This window comes from Heterodontus francisci, unplaced genomic scaffold (genome assembly GCF_036365525.1).
Source record: "Heterodontus francisci isolate sHetFra1 unplaced genomic scaffold, sHetFra1.hap1 HAP1_SCAFFOLD_1074, whole genome shotgun sequence".
Lineage (NCBI taxonomy): Eukaryota > Metazoa > Chordata > Chondrichthyes > Heterodontiformes > Heterodontidae > Heterodontus > Heterodontus francisci.
The window spans coordinates 33802-55156 of record NW_027142137.1 but is presented as its reverse complement, the minus strand read 5'-3'; the positions used below and the strand labels follow the sequence as shown (position 1 = coordinate 55156).

Here is a 21355-nt window from a genome sequence, read left to right as displayed (position 1 = left end):
TTCCCAGCTGTTGGCGGTCACCTGGCCGGCCTACATTCTGGCCACCGAGTTCTACCACCCCCTGGTCTCCGAGGTCTTGGAGATCTCCATCGGGCCCTGCATCTACGTCGGCTGGATCGCGGGGGGGCTGCTGCTCCTGGGCGGCTGCCTCCTGGGCTGCTGGTGCTGCCGGCGGAGGCGGGACCACGGCGGGCGCTACCCGGCGGGCAGAGGGGCAGACAGCCCTGGGAAGAACTTTGTGTGAAGGGGAGTTTTGGGCGGTGGGGTGGGGGGGTGGGTCGGCGGTCTCGGCTGCAGGGGCACCCGCTCGCCATCAAACTCTGTGCCCGCCCTCACCGTAACCTTCATTCCACCCCCCACTCCGCCATCGCACCCCCCCCCCCCCCCGCCCCCTCTCGCCACCCGCGACCCTGACCCACTTCACGGAGACGTCAGTACTCTAAGCAATGGACAGCGTCCGAGCTTTCTGGGTGCATCGGCTCCCAGACGCCATCATTAAATTGGTAACCATTACATCCTGCGCCTCAGTAGCTGGGTTTTACCTCCCCCTGCGCTCCGATAGCTGGGTTTTACCTCCCCCTGCGCTCCGATAGCTGGGTTTTACCTCCCCCTGCGCTCCGATAGCTGGGTTTTACCTCCCCCTGCGCTCCGATAGCTGGGTTTTACCTCCCCCTGCGCTCCGATAGCTGGGTTTTACCTCCCCCTGCACTCCGATAGCTGGGTTTTACCTCCCCCTGCGCTCCGATAGCTGGGTTTTACCTCTCCCTGCACTCCGATAGCTGGGTTTTACCTCCCCCTGCGCTCCGATAACTGGGTTTTACCTCCCCCTGCACTCCGATAACTGGGTTTTACCTCCCCCTGCACTCCGATAACTGGGTTTTTACCTCCCCCTGCGCTCCGATAGCTGGGTTTTACCTCCCCCTGCGCTCCGATAGCTGGGTTTTACCTCCCCCTGCACTCCGATAGCTGGGTTTTACCTCCCCCTGCGCTCCGATAGCTGGGTTTTACCTCCCCCTGCGCTCCGATAGCTGGGTTTTACCTCCCCCTGCACTCCGATAACTGGGTTTTACCTCCCCCTGCACTCCGGTAACTGGGTTCGACCCTCCCCCTACAACTGCGATGACAGGGTTGTAACTCGTCATCCACAGCTAACAAATGTATCTGCTGTGGCTCAGTGGTCAGGCACTCCTGCCTCCAAGTAAGACGGTCGTGAGTTCGGGCCTCACACACTCCAGAAACTCAAGCTTCACCGGAAGCATCGCAGTGATTTTACTGGACGAGCAACCCAGAGGCCCAGACTAATGATCCAGAGACATGGGTTCAAATCCCATCAGAGCCATTCAGTTCATTAATAAATCTGGAATAAAATAACCACAATCAGTCACGATGACCATCAACCTACTGAATTGTCCGGAATGTTCTTTAGGGAAGGAAATCTGCCGTCCTTACCCGGTATGGCCTACATATAAATCTAGACCCACATCAATGTGCCTGCCTCTTAATTGCCCCTTGAGAAGGGAGGATTTAGGGATGGGCAACAAATGCAGCCCTTGCCAACATTCCAAGAAGGATTTATTTAAATCATTATTCCAATTTCGAGCCTCCCTGCGCCAGTGTTGAGGGAGTGCCGCACTGCCGGGGGTGCCATCTTTCGGGATGAGACGTTCAACCCAGGGCCCCCGTCTGCCCTCTCGGGTGGATGTAAAAGATCCCAGGGCCACGATTGGAAGAAGAACTGGGGGGTGCGATGTGGAGGGAGTTCTCCCCGTGTCCTGGGCCCAATATTTATCCCTCAACCGACATCACAAAAATCCCACCCCCGCCCCCCTCCCCAGATGATCTGGCCCATTACCGCATTGCGGTGTGCGGGATCTTTCTGTGCGCAAATTGGCTGCCGCGTTTCCTAAATTACAACAGTGAGCACACTGGGACGTCCCGAGCTTGGGAAAAGGGCCGTAGGTTAGCCACACGCTTGAAGGAGGCGGGTTGGGGCGGGGGGGGGGGGGGCGGAAATCAGGGTCAATGGGCTGAATGGCCTCGCCCTGTCCCTTAAGCTCTTATCGCATGAGCTGGCCGGCGGGGTGAACACATGACCCTTCCGGGGCAGGTATGGGCACAGAACAATGGCCGCCTTCTCCTGCCCACTCCTTGACCACATGACCGCTATACTGGAAGCAATGAATTGTGGGCGACCTGTATGCATTGTGGGTCAAATCTTGGGGCCTGCGGCTTATCGTTGTATTCAACAATAATAAAAGAAGGTTTCTCTTTGCAAACACGACCGTGGTCATGCCATGTTTGAGGCTGCAGCCCACGTGGGAATGGGCCCCACAGACGCACAGAGCAGGAAAGGCCTCTGGCCTAGTGTTGAGTTGGTCAATTCTCGTGCACCCTCCCAGGCTCACGCACCAGTTAAACAAAATTCCCAGGTTCCAACCATTTCACCATTCGACCGAGGCCCAGTTTGCAGATCCTCACCCTCTGGGGGATTTATACCCATGAAGAATGGGCTTCGGGCCCTGAGGGTGGATGTCTCCGCTCCCAACCTCCCCCCACCCCACCCCCCAGTTGACAGTCAGTGACCTCAGGAGACTGGAGAGGCTAAAAGGTAGATTTTCCTAACCTTTGGCCCATGGAGGCCTCTTTCCTCGACTAGAGCAAAAGGCCAGGGAATGAGGGAGACCAGACCCACCTCACCAGGCTTCTGTCTCCTTTACTTTGCCTCAGAGAGTGAAGGATAGAACAGGGCCTGAGCACAGGGCCTAGGCAATGGGCCCCAAGCCTGAGCAACGGGCCTAGGCCCGGGCAATGGGCCTTGACATAAACAATGGACATAGGCAATGGGCCTAAGCCTGAGCAATGGGCTTAATCCTGAGCAATGGGCCTAGGCCTGAGTAATGGGCCTTGACATAAGTAATGGGCCTAAGCCTGAGTAATGGGCCTAAGCCTGAGCAATGGGCTTAGGCAATGGGCCTAGACATAAGTAATGGGCCTAAGCCTGAGCAATGGGCCTGGGCCTGAGTAATGGGCCTAGGCAATGGACTAAATAATGGGCCTAGGCCTAAGTAATGGGCCTTGACATAAGCAATGGGCCTATGCCTGAGCAATGGGCCTAGGCCTGAGTAATGGGCCTAGGCAATGGGCCTAAGCCTGAGCAATGGGCCTAGGACTGAGTAATGGGCCTTGACATAAGCAATGGGCCTAAGCCTGAGTAATGGACCTTGACATAAGCAATGGGCCTTGAGCCAGAGCAATGGGCCTTGACATAAGCAATTGGCCTAGGCCTGAGCCTAAGCCTAGGAAATGGGACCTGAGCCTAGACAACAGGCCTCAGCCTGTCCCTACCCTGGCTGAAGACCTGAGGATCTTGCACTAATCAGGTAGGTGTGGATGTTCCCAGGGTCCTGGACGAACACCATGAGCCTCCCCGGCATTGAGCGTCACACCGAAGTCCACTTGCGTGAAGGGAACGATCTCCAGCCCTGAGGCTTTTCCTTGTCACCTGTCTGGGACGGCCGTAGATACACTGATGGTCACCTATCCTTTCCATTCGGGGTCTTCACACTCGCAACATCCGACATGGGCTCTGGTTAGACTCGCCCCCGGAGCACGGAGTCCATTTCCGGTCGCCGCGTTGCAAAGCTGGAGTCAGTGCAAGGAGCTCCCGTGGACCCAGTTGTCAGGGCCTAGCCTGGCCAATCGAGAATCCTCCGTGAACACCAGCTCGTTCAATAAACAGTCGCCCCCCGCACCTACCTCACATCGAGTCCCAGTCACCCATCACCCCCTGAGCTAGCCGGCCTACACGGCATCCTGATTGGGTAGGGCCTTAAATGCAAAACACCCATCATCTTGTTCAAATCCCTCCAAGGCCCTCGCACCCCTCCCTATCTCTGTAACCTCCTCCAGCCCCTACAACCCTCTGAGATCTCTGCGCTCCTCCAATTCCGGCCTCTTGCCCCTCCCCCGATTCCCATCGCTCCGTCATTGAGCGGTTACACCCTGGAATGAGGCCATTCTGCCAGTCATGTATCCGAGCACAGATGAATTGGGGCTAATGACCCGCTAATGCTCGAAACTCGACGCAATTGGGGGGGGGGGCAAGGATCTTTTAGAAGCCGACTAGTTTAACTGGCTTTCGCGGCACCCTTTAAGTTAACCTCCACTGACTCATTCACTCCATCCCAGTCTCTGCTAACCCATCCTCGGATGGAGCCTCAACCCTTGCCGATAGGGATTTATCAGCTTGCAGGTGGGAGATCGGAAAACGCCCTAGGGACCGCCGCCCGGAAATGTCCGGCCTGTAGGAGCGTTCCCGGTATTTTCCAGTCTGATTTCAGGCAAGCATACACTTCAATTCTTGGGTGGCAGACTTTTCCCTCCCACTCCAAAAAATCTCCAATCCCCTGCACCCACCACCGCCCCCCCCCCCCCCACCCCCCCCATCAACAATTCTCATCCTGGATCCCAGGCAGCAGTTAAAATAAAAAGTAGAAGTTGGCTAACCGAGCACTAGGCCCGAGATGGAGCCTGGGCCTCAAGCGCGCGAGTGGCAGGGAGGGCCGAGTCCCCCGCCGAGTGGGGAATCAGCGAACCGGGCACTCGGCCGGGCGGGAAGCCTCAGCCTTTCCTGTTCCGGGGCGAAGGGGTCAGTCCCAGACTGTGGGCCCGGCCTGTAAAGCGATGGGGCCGAATGTGGCACGGAAGGAGCACAAGGCCGAAACATGGTGAAAATGCAAAACAAGGACACTGAACAGTTAAAATTTCAGCGCTTATTAAGAATCAAAGTGAGTCAGAAAAACATAATTAACGCTCGTACAAAATTGAGGTCCCAAATTGCTGCAGCTTCTGCATTATTTATAATTAAAAAAGTGTTTAAAAAACCCGAGTGAACACATTTGGGAAACTATTAGAGTCCGCCTTCAAATTAGGTTAAATACAGCACGGGGTGCACTGTTCTCATTGGAGGGCCTAGCACTGGTGGAGTACCTGGTACTGTATTTAGCGGCCTCTGGGGCAATGTAGATGGCCGTCACCCCCCCCCCCCCCCCCGCCCCCCCCCCCACCTCCTCTTCTGAATCTGGGTCACCGAGGGGTCGTAGAAGTCCCGGATGATGGTGTTGGCTGACCACCAGGCCGGGATCAAGACGGCCACTCTGGCCTTGGCCGCCTCGCCCTCCGCGCAGTTGGGTGCGCTTGGCCCCGCCGACGCCCAGCAGCATTCCCGGCGCGCACGGCACTGCGCCGAGGGCCCTGCCAGACCCATGGAAGGGCCAGCGGGGGAGTCGTCGATCTTGCGCTGCCCGTGCTCTGGATGGCGCAGCTTGTCCCAAGGCCCCTCCCAGGCAGTCTGTGCCAATGAACGCCGTCACCTTCCACATGGGCAGGGCACAGGCGGCGACTGTGCCCAGCCTACCAACGGCCGCCAGCGCCAACCCCATAATCTGGAGACCAGCCATTGAGACATGGAGAGAAAGAGACAAGGATTGAAGATCTCCTCCAGTTTCTTGAGCACAGCAAGATTCCCCCTCCCTCCAACTCAGAAGATCACTCCAGGCAGTCAGAGCAGCTCTCCCTCAGTATACTGGCACTGGGGTAAAGAATGTGGAGTCGGACTCCAAGCCCTCAACCTGGGAGTCAGGGAAAGCATTTGCAAATGAGGCAGCGTGCTATTCGAACATGGGGGGCATCACCTCAAATATCCTACAGCATTTTAAAAAAACAAAATCGAGCCATTACAAGGAGAAAAGGTTATAAAGGTCAAAATTAGACAGTTAGTGAACATTTACAAGCTTGCCAGCAATCTTTCACTCATTCCCCTCAGACACACAACAGAAGGCCACAAAGGTTGTAGCACTGAAACAGGCCCTTCGGCCCACCGAGTCTGTGCCGACCAACAACCACCCATTTATACTAACCCTACAGTAATCTGTCCAGACCCCTCGTGATTTTGAACACCTCTATCAAATCTCCCCGTAACTTTCTCTTCTCCAAGGCGAACAGTCCTGACTTCTCCAATCTGTCTTCATAAATGACCATCCTCGTCCCGGGAACCATTCTCGTGAATCTTTTCTGTACTCTCTCCAATGCCCTCACGTATTTCCTGAAGTGTGGTGCACAGAAGTGGAACGCGATACTCCAGATGAGGCCGAACCGATGTTTCATGAAGTTTCGCCATCACTTTTTCACTCGATGCCTCTATTTATAAAGCCCAGGATCCCGTGTGCAATATTAACAGCTGGCGTGACCTTACAGGGGGGAGTGCCACAGCAGGGCTGGCGTCACTGAATGGTAATTTGTCACGCTGCGAAGGGCATCTCGCGGTTGCAGCGTGGCGGGATGGTGAGGATGACAGCGTGACGTGTTTACATAGGAAATCCAGCGTGACGTGTTTACATCGGAAATCCAGCGTGACGTGTTTACATAGGAAAGCCAGCGGTGTGAAGGGAAGAATGACTTAATTCCCACCGGATTGCCTCATCAGCACCCCCCTACCACACCCAATCCTGTATCCCTTGCCGATATATGTGTGTGTGTGTGTTTGTGTGGGGTGGGGGTGGTGGGGTGGTCTTAGCTCCCATCGACTGCTGGATTATCAATCATGGCAGTTCAATTCCTCACATCACAGTGACTGCCTGCAACAAAGATGGCCGCACCGCCGCCGCACTGCGCATGCCCGGCCCGTCACAAAGATGGCGCCGCGCTGCGACGCCCGTCTCAAAGATGGCGGCGCCCGCAGCGGTCACAGCGCCCTGAGCCAGGAGCGGTGAGGTCAGCGGGAGCGGTGCCTGCCGGGCCGGGTCGGGGCGCGTTGGGAGGACCGCATCGGGATGAAGCTGCTGAGCAAACTGATCGAGAAAGACAACTCGGGGTAAGGGGGGCGAGAGGGAGGGGACTGGGGGGTAACCCTGGAAACCGGGGGGAGGGGGGTAACCCTGGAAACTGGGGGGAAGGGGTAACCCTGGCAACTGGGGGGAGGGGGGTAACCCTGGAAACTGGGGGGAGGGGGGTAACCCTGGCAACTGGGGGAAGGGGGTAACCCTGGCAACTGGGGGGAGGGGGTAACCCTGGCAACTGGGGGAAGGGGGGTAACCCTGGCAACTGGGGGAAGGGGGTAACCCTGGCAACTGGGGGAAGGGGGTAACCCTGGCAACTGGGGGGAGGGGGTAACCCTGGCAACTGGGGGAAGGGGGGTAACCCTGGCAACTGGGGGAAGGGGGTAACCCTGGAAACTGGGGGAAGGGGGGTAACCTGGCAACTGGGGGAAGGGGGTAACCCTGGAAACTGGGGGGAGGGGGGTAACCCTGGAAACTGGGGGAAGGGGGTAACCCTGGCAACTGGGAGGAGGGGGTAACCCTGGAAACTGGGGGAGGGGGTAACCCTGGCAACTGGGAGGAGGGGGTAACCCTGGAAACTGGGGGGAAGGGGGTAACCCTGGCAACTGGGGGGAAGGGGGTAACCCTGGAAACTGGGGGAAGGGGGGTAACCCTGGAAACTGGGGGGAGGGGGTAACCCTGGCAACTGGGGGGAAGGGGGTAACCCTGGAAACTGGGGGAAGGGGGGTAACCCTGGAAACTGGGGGGAGGGGGTAACCCTGGAAACTGGGGGGAGGGGGTAACCCTGGAAACTGGGGGAAGGGGGTAACCCTGGAAACTGGGGGGAGGGGGTAACCCTGGAAACTGGGGGTAACCCTGGCAACTGGGGGGAGGGGGTAACCCTGGAAACTGGGGGGAGGGGGTAACCCTGGCAACTGAGGGGAGGGGGTAACCCTGGAAACTGGGGGGAGGGGGTAACCCTGGAAACTGGGGGGCGGGGGTAACCCTGGAAACTGGGGGTAACCCTGGCAACTGGGGGGAGGGGGTAACCCTGGAAACTGGGGGGAGGGGGTAACCCTGGAAACTGGGGGTAACCCTGGCAACTGGGGGGAGGGGGTAACCCTGGAAACTGGGGGTCAACCTGGCAACTGGGAGGAGGGGGGTAACCCTGGAAACTGGGGGTCACCCTGGCAACTGGGGGTAACCCTGGCAATTGGGGGAAGGGGTAACCCTGGAAACTGGGGGGAGGGGGTAACCCTGGAAACTGGGGGTAACCCTGGCAATTGGGGGAAGGGGGTAACCCTGGCAACTGGGAGGAGGGGGGTAACCCTGGAAACTGGGGGTCACCCTGGCAACTGGGGGTAACCCTGGCAATTGGGGGAAGGGGGTCACCCTGGAAACTGGGGGTCACCCTGGCAACTGGGGGTAACCCTGGCAACTGGGGGAAGGGGGTAACCCTGGCAACTGGGGGTAACCCTGGCAACTGGGGGTAACCCTGGAAACTGGGGGAAGGGGGTAACGCTGGAAACTGGGGGAAGGGGATAAGCCTGGAAACTGGGGGGAGGGGGTCACCCTGGAAACTGGGGGTCACCCTGGAAACTGGGGGGAGGGGGGTAACCCTGGAAACTGGGGGAAGGGGGGTAACGCTGGAAACTGGGGGAAGGGGATAAGCCAGGAAACTGGGGGGAGGGGGTAACCCTGGAAACTGGGGGTCACCCTGGAAACTGGGGGGAGGGGGTAACCCTGGCAACTGGGGGTAACCCTGGCAACTGGGGGAAGGGGGTAACCCTGGCAACTGGGGGTAACCCTGGCAATTGGGGGAAGGGGGTAACCCTGGAAACTGGGGGGAGGGGGTAACCCTGGCAACTGGGGGTAACCCTGGCAATTGGGGGGAGGGGGTAACCCTGGAAACTGGGGGAAGGGGGTAACGCTGGAAACTGGGGGGTGGGGGTAACCCTGGCAACTGGGGGTAACCCTGGCAATTGGGCGGAGGGGTAACCCTGGAAACTGGGGGAAGGGGGTAATGCTGGAAACTGGGGGGAGGGGGTAACCCTGGAAACTGGGGGAGGGGGTAACCCTGGCACATGGGGGAAGGGGGTAACCCTGGAAACTGGGGGGAGGGGGTAACCCTGGCAACTGGGGGTAACCCTGGCAACTGGGGGAAGGGGGCATCCCTGGCAACTGGGGGGAGGGGGGTAACCCTGGCAACTGGGGGTAACCCTGGCAATTGAGGGGAGGGGTAACCCTGGCAATTGGGGGGAGGGGGTAACCCTGGAAACTGGGGAAGGGGGTAACGCTGGAAACTGGGGGGAGGGGGTAACCCTGGCACATGGGGGTAACCCTGGCAACTGGGGGAAGGGGGTAACCCTGGAAACTGGGGGGAGGGGGTAACCCTGGCAACTGGGGGTAACACTGGCAACTGGGGGAAGGGGGCATCCCTGGCAACTGGGGGGAGGGGGGTAACCCTGGCAACTGGGGGTAACCCTGGCAATTGAGGGGAGGGGGTAACCCTGGCAATTGGGGGGAGGGGGGTAACCCTGGAAACTGGGGGAAGGGGGTAACGCTGGAAACTGGGGGGAGGGGGTAACCCTGGCACATGGGGGTAACCCTGGCAACTGGGGGAAGGGGGTAACCCTGGAAACTGGGGGGAGGGGGTAACCCTGGCAACTGGGGGTAACCCTGGCAACTGGGGGAAGGGGGTATCCCTGGCAACTGGGGGGAGGGGGTAACCCTGGCAACTGGGGGAAGGGGGTATCCCTGGCAACTGGGAGGAGGGGGGTAACCCTGGAAACTGGGGGTCACCCTGGAAACTGGGGGAAGGGGGTAACCCTGGCAACTGGGGGTAACCCTGGCAATTGGGGGGAGGGGGTAACCCTGGCAACTGGGGGTAACCCTGGCAACTGGGGGAAGGGGGTAACCCTGGCAACTGGGGGTAACCCTGGCAATTGGGGGGAGGGGGTAACCCTGGAAACTGGGGGAAGGGGGTAACCCTGGAAACTGGGGGGAGGGGGTAACCCTGGCACATGGGGGTAAGCCTGGCAACTGGGGGAAGGGGGTAACCCTGGAAACTGGGGGGAGGGGGTAACCCTGGCAACTGGGGGTAACCCTGGAAACTGGGAAGAGGGGGGAAACCCTGGCAACTGGGGGGAGGGGTAACCCAGGCAACTGGGGGTAAACCTGGAAACTGGAGGAGGAGGTAACTCTGGATGCTGGAGGTAAACCTGGCAACTGAGAGAGCGAGCGAGCGCCCCCACCCCCCCGCCCCCGCACTGAAACGTGGTGAACCCCCCCCCGCCCACCGGCCGAAGGGAAGGCTGATGTCCCGTTGCGGTCGCCCTGGTATTTCTACCCGCCAAGGGGGAAGAGCAAGTCGAGGAGGCGTCCACTCAGCGAAAGCTCGGGGTTGTGGGTGTCAGGGAGTGAGGAGAGGTTCCCAGAATCCAACAAAACCAAAGGGGTCAGCCTTGCCTCAGTGCCCCCCCTCACCTCTCACTCGGAAGGTCGGAGGCTGCGCTCAATCCAGAGACTCGAACCCCGTTTCCAAATCCCCACACTCCCAGTGCAAGTGCCGAGGGAGCTCCGCACTGTCGGAGGGTCAGTACTGAGGGAGAGCCGCGCGGTCGGAGGGTCAGTACTGAGGGAGTGCCGCACTGTCGGAGGGTCAGTACTGACGGAGCGCCGCACTGTCGGAGGGTCAGTACTGAGGGAGCTCCGTACTGTCGGAGGGTCAGTACTGAGGGAGCTCCGTACTGTCGGAGGGTCAGTACTGAGGGAGATCAGCACTGTCAGAGGGTCAGTACTGAGGGAGCGCTGCGCGGTTGGAGGGTCAGTACTGAGGGAGTGCCGCACTGTCGGAGGGTCAGTACTGAGGGAGCGCCGCACTGTCGGAGGGTCAGTACTGAGGGAGCTCCGTACTGTCGGAGGGTCAGTACTGAGGGAGATCAGCACTGTCGGAGGGTCAGTACTGAGGGAGCGCTGCGCGGTCGGAGGGTCAGTACTGAGGGAGTGCCGCACTGTCGGTGGGGTCAGTACTGAAGGAGCGCTGCGCGGTCGGAGGGTCAGTACTGAGGGAGTGCCGCACTGTCGGAGGGTCAGTACTGAGGGAGCGCTGCGCGGTCGGAGGGCCAGTACTGAGGGAGCGCTGCGTGGTCGGAGGGTCAGTACTGAGGGAGTGCCGCACTGTCGGAGGGTCAGTACTGAGGGAGCGCCGAACTGTCGGAGGGTCAGTACTGAGGGAGTGCCGCGCTGTCGGAGGATCAGTACTGAGGGAGCTCCGCACTGTCGGAGGGTCAGTACTGAGGGAGTGCCGCGCTGTCGGAGGGTCAGTACTGAGGGAGTGCCGCACTGTCGGAGGGTCAGTACTAAGGGAGCGCTGCGCGGTCGGAGGGTCAGTACTGTGGGAGCGCTGCACGGTCGGAGGGTCAGTACTGTGGGAGTGCCGCACTGTCGGAGGGTCAGTACTGAGGGAGTGCCGCACTGTCGGAGGGTCAGTACTAAGGGAGTGCCGCACTGTCGGAGGGTCAGTACTGAGGGAGAGCCGCGCGGTCGGAGGGTCAGTACTGAGGGAGTGCCGCACTGTCGGAGGGTCAGTACTGACGGAGCGCCGCACTGTCGGAGGGTCAGTACTGAGGGAGCTCCGTACTGTCGGAGGGTCAGTACTGAGGGAGCTCCGTACTGTCGGAGGGTCAGTACTGAGGGAGATCAGCACTGTCGGAGGGTCAGTACTGAGGGAGATCAGCACTGTCAGAGGGTCAGTACTGAGGGAGCGCTGCGCGGTTGGAGGGTCAGTACTGAGGGAGTGCCGTACTGTTGGAGGGTCAGTACTGAGGGAGAGCTGCACTGTCGGAGGGTCAGTACTGAGGGAGCGCCGCACTGTCGGAGGGTCAGTACTGAGGGAGCTCCGTACTGTCGGAGGGTCAGTACTGAGGGAGATCAGCACTGTCGGAGGGTCAGTACTGAGGGAGCGCTGCGCGGTCGGAGGGTCAGTACTGAGGGAGTGCCGCACTGTCGGTGGGGTCAGTACTGAAGGAGCGCTGCGCGGTCGGAGGGTCAGTACTGAGGGAGTGCCGCACTGTCGGAGGGTCAGTACTGAGGGAGCGCTGCGCGGTCGGAGGGCCAGTACTGAGGGAGCGCTGCGCGGTCGGAGTGTCAGTACTGAGGGAGTGCCGCACTGTCGGAGGGTCAGTACTGAGGGAGTGCCGCACTGTCGGAGGGTCAGTACTAAGGGAGCGCTGCGCGGTCGGAGGGTCAGTACTGTGGGAGCGCTGCACGGTCGGAGGGTCAGTACTGTGGGAGTGCCGCACTGTCGGAGGGTCAGTACTGAGGGAGTGCCGCACTGTCGGAGGGTCAGTACTAAGGGAGTGCCGCACTGTCGGAGGGTCAGTACTGAGGGAGCGCCGCACTGTCGGAGGATCAGTACTGAGGGAGCTCCGCACTGTCGGAGGGTCAGTACTGAGGGAGTGCCGCACTGCCGGAGGGTCAGTACTGAGGGAGTGCCGCGCGGTCGGAGGGTCAGTACTGAGGGAGTGCCGCACTGTCGGAGAGTCAGTACTGAGGGAGTGCCGCGCGGTCGGAGAGTCAGTATTGAGGGAGTGCCGCACTGTCGGAGGGTCAGTACTGAGGGAGTGCCGCACTCTCGGAGGGTCAGTACTGAGGGAGTGCCGCACTGTCGGAGGGTCAGTACTGAGGGAGTGCCGCGCGGGTCGGAGGGTCAGTACTGAGGGAGTGCCGCACTGTCGGAGAGTCAGTACTGAGGGAGTGCCGCACTCTCGGAGGGCCAGTACTGAGGGAGCGCCGCGCGGTCGGAGGGTCAGTACTGAGGGAGTGCCGCGCGGTCGGAGGGTCAGTACTGAGGGAGTGCCGCACTCTCGGAGGGTCAGTACTGAGGGAGTGCCACACTGTCGGAGGGTCAGTACTGAGGGAGTGCCGCACTGTCGGAGGGTCAGTACTGAGGGAGTGCCGCGCGGTCGGAGGGTCAGTACTGAGGGAGTGCCGCACTGTCGGAGGGTCAGTACTGAGGGAGTGCCGCTCTGTCAGAGGGTCAGTACTGAGGGAGTGCCGCACTGTCGGAGAGTCAGTACTGAGGGAGTGCCGCACTCTCGGAGGGCCAGTACTGAGGGAGTGCCGCACTGTCGGAGAGTCAGTACTGAGGGAGTGCCGCACTCTCGGAGGGCCAGTACTGAGTTCACTCGCGAGGGCGGTGTCTCACAGTTGTGTGCTTTCCTGCCCACAGCCAGGTAACCCTGATGCCCGAGCAATCTGAAGATATGTGGCACACCTACAACCTGCTGCAGGTCAAGGACAGTCTGCAAGCTTCCACCATCAGGTATGGGCTGGGGGTTCGGGCATGAGTTGAGGGAGAAGGTGAGGGCGATCCAGACTGGTCGAGGTGGGGGCGTGAATTCTGACTCTCGTCTCGGGCACCGCGGCTCGACAAGCATCGCCCATGCTGTGCGGTTCAGAGAAGGTCCACTTGACTGATACCTGGAATGGGCAAGTTGCATGATGAGGAAAGATTGGTCAGGCTAGGCTGTTGCGAGGGGCCAGTGGTGGGGTGCAAGAAACAGTTCTGGCCACTGTCCCCACTCAGTCAGCACTGGGCCCCGATCTGGACCTGGATCCTGTCCTTGCCATTTGGCTCAGTGCTCATCCTTCCTTTACAGGAAGGTGCAGACAGAATCGGCAACAGGCAGCGTGGGCAGTACCCGTGTTCGAACAACCCTGACCATCTGTGTAGAGAACATTGACTTCGATGCCCAGGCGTGTATGTTGCGAGTGAAGGGGACCAACATTCAGGAGAATGCATATGTGAAGGTGAGAAGTGTCCCGAGGGGGTTTATAAGTAGAATAACAGATACCCGGGAGTGAGTTACAGACTGGAATCTAATTGAGGGGTTCGGGTGGTTTATATATAGAATAACAGATACCCGGGAGTGAGTTACAGACTGGAATCTAATCGAGGGGTTCGGGGGGTTTATATATAGAATAACAGATACCCGGGAGTGAGTTACAGACTGGAATCTAATCGAGGGGTTCGGGGGGTTTATATATAGAATAACAGATACCCGGGAGTGAGTTACAGACTGGAATCTAATCGAGGGGTTCGGGGGGTTTATATATAGAATAACAGATACCCGGGAGTGAGTTACAGACTGGAATCTAATCGAGGGGTTCGGGGGGTTTATATATAGAATAACAGATACCCGGGAGTGAGTTACAGACTGGAATCTAATCGAGGGGTTCGGGGGGTTTATATATAGAATAACAGATACCCGGGAGTGAGTTACAGACTGGAATCTAATCGAGGGGTTCGGGGGGTTTATATATAGAATAACAGATACCCGGGAGTGAGTTACAGACTGGAATCGAATCGAGGGGTTCGGGGGAGGTTTATATACAGAATAACAGATACCCGGGAGTGAGTTACAGACTGGAATCTAATCGAGGGGTTCGGGGGGTTTATATATAGAATAACAGATACCCGGGAGTGAGTTACAGACTGGAATCTAATCGAGGGGTTCGGGGGGTTTATATATAGAATAACAGATACCCGGGAGTGAGTTACAGTCTGGAATCTAATCGAGGGGTTCGGGGGGTTTATACAGAGAAGAACAGATACCCGGGAGTGAGTTACAGACTGGAATCTAATCGAGGGGTTCGGGGGGTTTATATATAGAATAACAGATACCCGGGAGTGAGTTACAGACTGGAATCTAATCGAGGGGTTCGGGGGGTTTATACAGAGAAGAACAGATACCCGGGAGTGAGTTACAGACTGGAATCTAATCGAGGGGTTCGGGGGTGTTTATATATAGAATAACAGATACCCGGGAGTGAGTTACAGACTGGAATCTAATCGAGGGGTTCGGGGGGTTTATATATAGAATAACAGATACCCGGGAGTGAGTTACAGACTGGAATCTAATCGAGGGGTTCGGGGGTGTTTATATATAGAATAACAGATACCCGGGAGTGAGTTACAGACTGGAATCTAATCGAGGGGTTCGGGGGGTTTATACAGAGAAGAACAGATACCCGGGAGTGAGTTACAGACTGGAATCTAATCGAGGGGTTCGGGGGTGTTTATATATAGAATAACAGATACCCGGGAGTGAGTTACAGACTGGAATCTAATCGAGGGGTTCGGGGGGTTTATATATAGAATAACAGATACCCGGGAGTGAGTTACAGACTGGAATCTAATCGAGGGGTTCGGGGGTGTTTATATATAGAATAACAGATACCCGGGAGTGAGTTACAGACTGGAATCTAATCGAGGGGTTCGGGGGGTTTATACAGAGAAGAACAGATACCCGGGAGTGAGTTACAGACTGGAATCTAATCGAGGGGTTCGGGGGTGTTTATATATAGAATAACAGATACCCGGGAGTGAGTTACAGACTGGAATCTAATCGAGGGGTTCGGGGGGTTTATATATAGAATAACAGATACCCGGGAGTGAGTTACAGACTGGAATCTAATCGAGGGGTTCGGGGGTGTTTATATATAGAATAACAGATACCCGGGAGTGAGTTACAGACTGGAATCTAATCGAGGGGTTCGGGGGGTTTATACAGAGAAGAACAGATACCCGGGAGTGAGTTACAGACTGGAATCTAATCGAGGGGTTCGGGGGGTTTATACAGAGAAGAACAGATACCTGTACTGACACTGCCTCTCTCTTGGTTACGGATGGGGGCCTATCACACCATTGAACTGGAGCTCAACCGCAAGTTCACTCTGGCGAAGAAGCAGTGGGACAGTGTGGTTCTGGAGCGTATCGGTGAGTGGCGAGTAATTCCAGCCTCTCTCTGTCTTCCTCACGCCCTTGCTCTCTCTCTCTCTCTCTCTCTCTCTCTGTCTCTCTGTCTCTCTCTCTCTCTCTCTCTGTCTCTCTCTCTGTCTCTCTCTCTGTCTCTCTCTCTGTCTCTCTCTCTGTCTCTCTCTCTGTCTCTCTCTCTGTCTCTCTCTCTGTCTCGCTGTCTCACTCTCTCTGTCTCTCTCTGTCTCTCTCTCTGTCTCTCTCTCTGTCTCTCTCTCTGTCTCTCTCTCTGTCTCTCTCTCTCTCTGTCTCTCTCTCTGTCTCTCTCTCTCTCTGTCTCTCTCTCTGTCTCTCTCTCTCTCTGTCTCTCTCTCTCTCTGTCTCTCTCTCTCTCTGTCTCTCTCTCTCTCTGTCTCTCTCTCTGTCTCTCTCTCTGTATCTCTCTCTCTGAAAAGGGCGAGTGAATTTACCGAGCGCCTGTACCTTCCCTCAGACCGTCGCGGGGTGCTTGACGCCTTCCCCCCTCTCTTCCCCCCCCCCTCCCCCCACCCCCGACCCCCCCCCCCAACGCGGCGGCCTTGCCCGCGCACAGCACGATCCCAGATGCCGCAGGGAGAGGGCGGACGGAGGGGCGCAGAGGGGGGGTCGGGTTGAGGGGATGTGCCGGCTGACCGTCGGCGATCTTGCTGTGTGCACGCACCTTGACGTCTCCCTTTCCCGCGGTCCTTCCAGAACAGGCGTGCGACCCCGTTCACAGCGCCGACGTGGCGGCTGTCATCATGCAGGAGGGCCTGGCGCACATCTGCCTGGTCACACCCACCATGACCGTCCTGAGGACCAAAGTCGAGACGACCATCCCCCGGAAACGCAAGGGAAGCTGCACGCAGCATGACAAGGTAACAGCCGGTCCCAGAGGGGGGAAAGGACAGTGTATCTAACACACTGTGACACCCGGTCCCAGAGGGGGGAAAGGACAGTGTATCTAACACACTGTGACACCCGGTCCCAGAGGGGGAAAGGACAGTGTATCTAACGCACTGTGACACCCGGTCCCAGAGGGGGAAAGGACAGTGTATCTAACACACTGTGACACCCGGTCCCAGAGGGGGAAAGGACAGTGTATCTAACACACTGTGACACCCGGTCCCAGAGGGGGGAAAGGACAGTGTATCTAACACACTGTGACACCCGGTCCCAGAGGGGGAAAGGACAGTGTATCTAACACACTGTGACACCCGGTCCCAGAGGGGGAAAGGACAGTGTATCTAACACACTGTGACACCCGGTCCCAGAGGGGGAAAGGACAGTGTATCTAACACACTGTGACACCCGGTCCCAGAGGGGGAAAGGACAGTGTATCTAACGCACTGTGACACCCGGTCCCAGAGGGGGAAAGGACAGTGTATCTAACACACTGTGACACCCGGTCCCAGAGGGGGAAAGGACAGTGTATCTAACACACTGTGACACCCGGTCCCAGAGGGGGGAAAGGACAGTGTATCTAACACACTGTGACACCCGGTCCCAGAGGGGGAAAGGACAGTGTATCTAACGCACTGTGACACCCTGTCCCAGAGGGGGAAAGGACAGTGTATCTAACACACTGTGACACCCGGTCCCAGAGGGGGAAAGGACAGTGTATCTAACACACTGTGACACCCGGTCCCAGAGGGGGAAAGGACAGTGTATCTAACACACTGTGACACCCGGTCCCAGAGGGGGGAAAGGACAGTGTATCTAACACACTGTGACACCCGGTCCCAGAGGGGGAAAGGACAGTGTATCTAACGCACTGTGACACCCGGTCCCAGAGGGGGAAAGGACAGTGTATCTAACGCACTGTGACACCCGGTCCCAGAGGGGGAAAGGACAGTGTATCTAACACACTGTGACACCCGGTCCCAGAGGGGGAAAGGACAGTGTATCTAACACACTGTGACACCCAGTCCCAGAGGGGGAAAGGACAGTGTATCTGACGCACTGTGACACCCGGTCCCAGAGGGGGAAAGGACAGTGTATCTAACACACTGTGACACCCGGTCCCAGAGGGGGAAAGGACAGTGTATCTAACACACTGTGACACCCAGTCCCAGAGGGGGAAAGGACAGTGTATCTAACACACTGTGACACCCAGTCCCAGAGGGGGAAAGGACAGTGTATCTAACGCACTGTGATACCCGGTCCCAGAGGGGGAAAGGACAGTGTATCTAACACACTGTGACACCCGGTCCCAGAGGGGGAAAGGACAGTGTATCTAACACACTGAGACACCCGGTCCCAGAGGGGGAAAGGACAGTGTATCTAACGCACTGTGACACCCAGTCCCAGAGGGGGAAAGGACAGTGTATCTAACACACTGTGACACCCAGTCCCAGAGGGGGAAAGGACAGTGTATCTAACACACTGTGACACCCGGTCCCAGAGGGGGAAAGGACAGTGTATCTAACGCACTGTGACACCCGGTCCCAGAGGGGGAAAGGACAGTGTATCTAACGCACTGTGACACCCGGTCCCAGAGGGGGAAAGGACAGTGTATCTAACGCACTGTGACACCCGGTCCCAGAGGGGGAAAGGACAATGTATCTAACGCACTGTGACACCCGGTCCCAGAGGGGGAAAGGACAGTGTATCTAACACACTGTGACACCCGGTCCCAGAGGCGGAAAGGACAGTGTATCTAACACACTGTGACACCCGGTCCCAGAGGGGAAAAGGACAGTGTATCTAACGCACTCTGTGTTCTTTTGATGTTATACTTTTAGATTCACTTCACCGACCGACGCAGCTAACATCGCAACCTAATTTCCCCTCATTGCTGCCAAATTGATAGTGAGAATTGTCGGCTCCCCTCTGAAAGTGTAGGAATGAAAATGTCCTTGAATGATGTTTTACCCCGCGTGCTGTCTTCTGTTCGCTTTTCAGGCTTTGGAAAAGTTTTACGAGTCTGTGCTGCAGGGAATAATGCGGCATATTAACTTTGTTGGTAAGTGCTGTGCTGGTGACAATGTGCTCAAAATCCTCGCTCTGCACAGTCTGGTGCACGTTAAATCTCCAGTCTCTCACTCCCTGTGTGTGTATATAACTGTGATAATCCCCTGTCTCTCAGTCCCTGTGTGTGTATAACTGTGTTAATCCCCTGTCTCTCAGTCCCTGTGTGTGTATAACTGTGTTAATCCCCTGTCTCTCACTCCCTGTGTGTGTGTGTGTATAACTGTGATAATCCCCTGTCTCTCACTCCCTGTGTGTGTATATAACTGTGTTAATCCCCTGTCTCTCAGTCCCTGTGTGTGTATAACTGTGATAATCCCCTGTCTCTCACTCCCTGTGTGTGTATATAACTGTGTTAATCCCCTGTCTCTCAGTCCCTGTGTGTGTATAACTGTGTTAATCCCCTGTCTCTCAGTCCCTGTGTGTGTATAACTGTGATAATCCCCTGTCTCTCAGTCCCTGTGTGTGTATATAACTGTGTTAATCCCCTGTCTCTCAGTCCCTGTGTGTGTATAACTGTGTTAATCCCCTGTCTCTCAGTCCCTGTGTGTGTATAACTGTGTTAATCCCCTGTCTCTCAGTCCCTGTGTGTGTATAACTGTGATAATCCCCTGTCTCTCAGTCCCTGTGTGTGTATATAACTGTGTTAATCCCCTGTCTCTCAGTCCCTGTGTGTGTATAACTGTGTTAATCCCCTGTCTCTCAGTCCCTGTGTGTGTATAACTGTGATAATCCCCTGTCTCTCACTCCCTGTGTGTGTATATAACTGTGATAATCCCCTGTCTCTCACTCCCTGTGTGTGTATAACTGTGTTAATCCCCTGTCTCTCACTCCCTGTATGTGTGTATAATTGTGTTAATCCCCTGTCTCTCACTCCCTGTGTGTGTATAACTGTGATAATCCCCTGTCTCTCACTCCCTGTATGTGTGTATAACTGTGTTAATCCCCTGTCTCTCAGTCCCTGTGTGTGTGTATAATTGTGTTAATCCCCTGTCTCTCACTCCCTGTGTGTGTATAACTGTGATAATCCCCTGTCTCTCACTCCCTGTATGTGTGTATAACTGTGTTAATCCCCTGTCTCTCACTCCCTGTGTGTGTATAACTGTGATAATCCCCTGTCTCTCACTCACTGTGTGTGTGTATAACTGTGTTAATCCCCTGTCTCTCACTCACTGTGTGTGTGTATAACTGTGTTAATCCCCTGTCTCTCACTCCCTGTGTGTGTGTATAACTGTGTTAATCCCCTGTCTCTCACTCCCTGTGTGTGTGTATAACTGTGATAATCCCCTGTCTCACTCCCTGTGTGTGTGTATAACTGTGTTAATCCCCTGTCTCTCACTCCCTGTGTGTGTATAACTGTGATAATCCCCTGTCTCACTCCCTGTGTGTGTGTATAACTGTGTTAATCCCCTGTCTCTCACTCCCTGTGTGTGTATAACTGTGTTAATCCCCTGTCTCTCACTCCCTGTGTGTATAATTGTGTTAATCCCCTGTCTCTCACTCCCTGTGTGTGTATAACTGTGATAATCCCCTGTCTCTCACTCCCTGTGTGTGTGTATAACTGTGTTAATCCCTTGTCTCTCAGTCCCTGTGTGTGTGTGTGTATATAACTGTGTTAATCCCCTGTCTCTCACTCCCTGTGTGTATATAACTGTGTTCATCCCCTGTCTCTCACTCCCTGTGTGTGTATAACTGTGTTCATCCCCTGTCTCTCACTCCCTGTGTGTGTATAACTGTGTTAATCCCCTGTCTCTCACTCCCTGTGTGTATAATTGTGTTAATCCCCTGTCTCTCACTCCCTGTGTGTGTATAACTGTGATAATCCCCTGTCTCTCACTCCGTGTGTGTGTGTATAACTGTGTTAATCCCCTGGCTCTCAGTCCCTGTGTGTGTGTATAACTGTGTTAATCCCTTGTCTCTCACTCCCTGTGTGTGTATAACTGTGTTAATCCCCTGTCTCTCAGTCCCTGTGTGTGTGTATAACTGTGTTAATCCCTGTCTCTCACTCCCTGTGTGTGTATAATTGTGTTTATCCCCTGTCTCTCAGTCCCTGTGTGTGTGTATAACTGTGATAATCCCCTGTCTCTCACTCCCTGTGTGTGTATAACTGTGTTAATCCCCTGTCTCTCAGTCCCTGTGTGTGTGTATAACTGTGATAATCCCCTGTCTCTCACTCCCTGTGTGTGTATAACTGTGTTAATCCCTGTCTCTCACTCCCTGTGTGTGTATAATTGTGTTTATCCCCTGTCTCTCAGTCCCTGTGTGTGTGTATAACTGTGATAATCCCCTGTCTCTCAGTCCCTGTGTGTGTGTATAATTGTGTTTATCCCCTGTCTCTCACTCCCTGTGTGTGTATAACTGTGATCATCCCCTGTCTCTCACTCCCTGTGTGTGTATAACTGTGATAATCCCCTGTCTCTCACTCACTGTGTGTGTGTATAACTGTGTTAATCCCCTGTCTCTCACTCCCTGTGTGTGTATAATTGTGTTAATCCCCTGTCTCTCACTCACTGTGTGTGTGTATAACTGTGTTAATCCCCTGTCTCTCACTCCCTGTGTGTGTATAATTGTGTTAATCCCCTGTCTCTCACTCCCTGTGTGTGTATAACTGTGTTAATCCCCTGTCTCTCACTCCCTGTGTGTGTATAATTGTGTTAATCCCCTGTCTCTCACTCCCTTTGTGTATATAACTGTGATAATCCCCTGTCTCTCACTCACTGTGTGTGTGTATAACTGTGTTAATCCCTTGTCTCTCACTCCCTGTGTGTGTGTATAATTGTGATAATCCCCT

General features: G+C 56.2%; 1 protein-coding gene and 1 pseudogene across 1 annotated transcript in view; one reads left to right on the top strand and one right to left on the bottom strand.

Annotated features, from left to right (window-relative positions):
- Positions 1–3163: 3163 nt before the first annotated feature.
- On the bottom strand, positions 3164–6178 carry LOC137366664 (claudin-4-like; annotated as a pseudogene).
- Positions 6179–6756: 578 nt separating this feature from the next.
- pelo (pelota mRNA surveillance and ribosome rescue factor) overlaps positions 6757–21355 on the top strand; it is a gene marked incomplete at its 3' end in the record, with an annotated part of 29048 nt that continues 14449 nt past the window's right edge. The window contains exons 1-6 of the mRNA XM_068028344.1: positions 6757–6871; positions 13048–13140; positions 13478–13628; positions 15507–15597; positions 16309–16472; positions 18499–18559. Coding sequence (XP_067884445.1) covers positions 6831–6871; positions 13048–13140; positions 13478–13628; positions 15507–15597; positions 16309–16472; positions 18499–18559 — 601 coding nt within the window. The remainder of the gene's footprint in view (positions 6872–13047; positions 13141–13477; positions 13629–15506; positions 15598–16308; positions 16473–18498; positions 18560–21355) is intronic.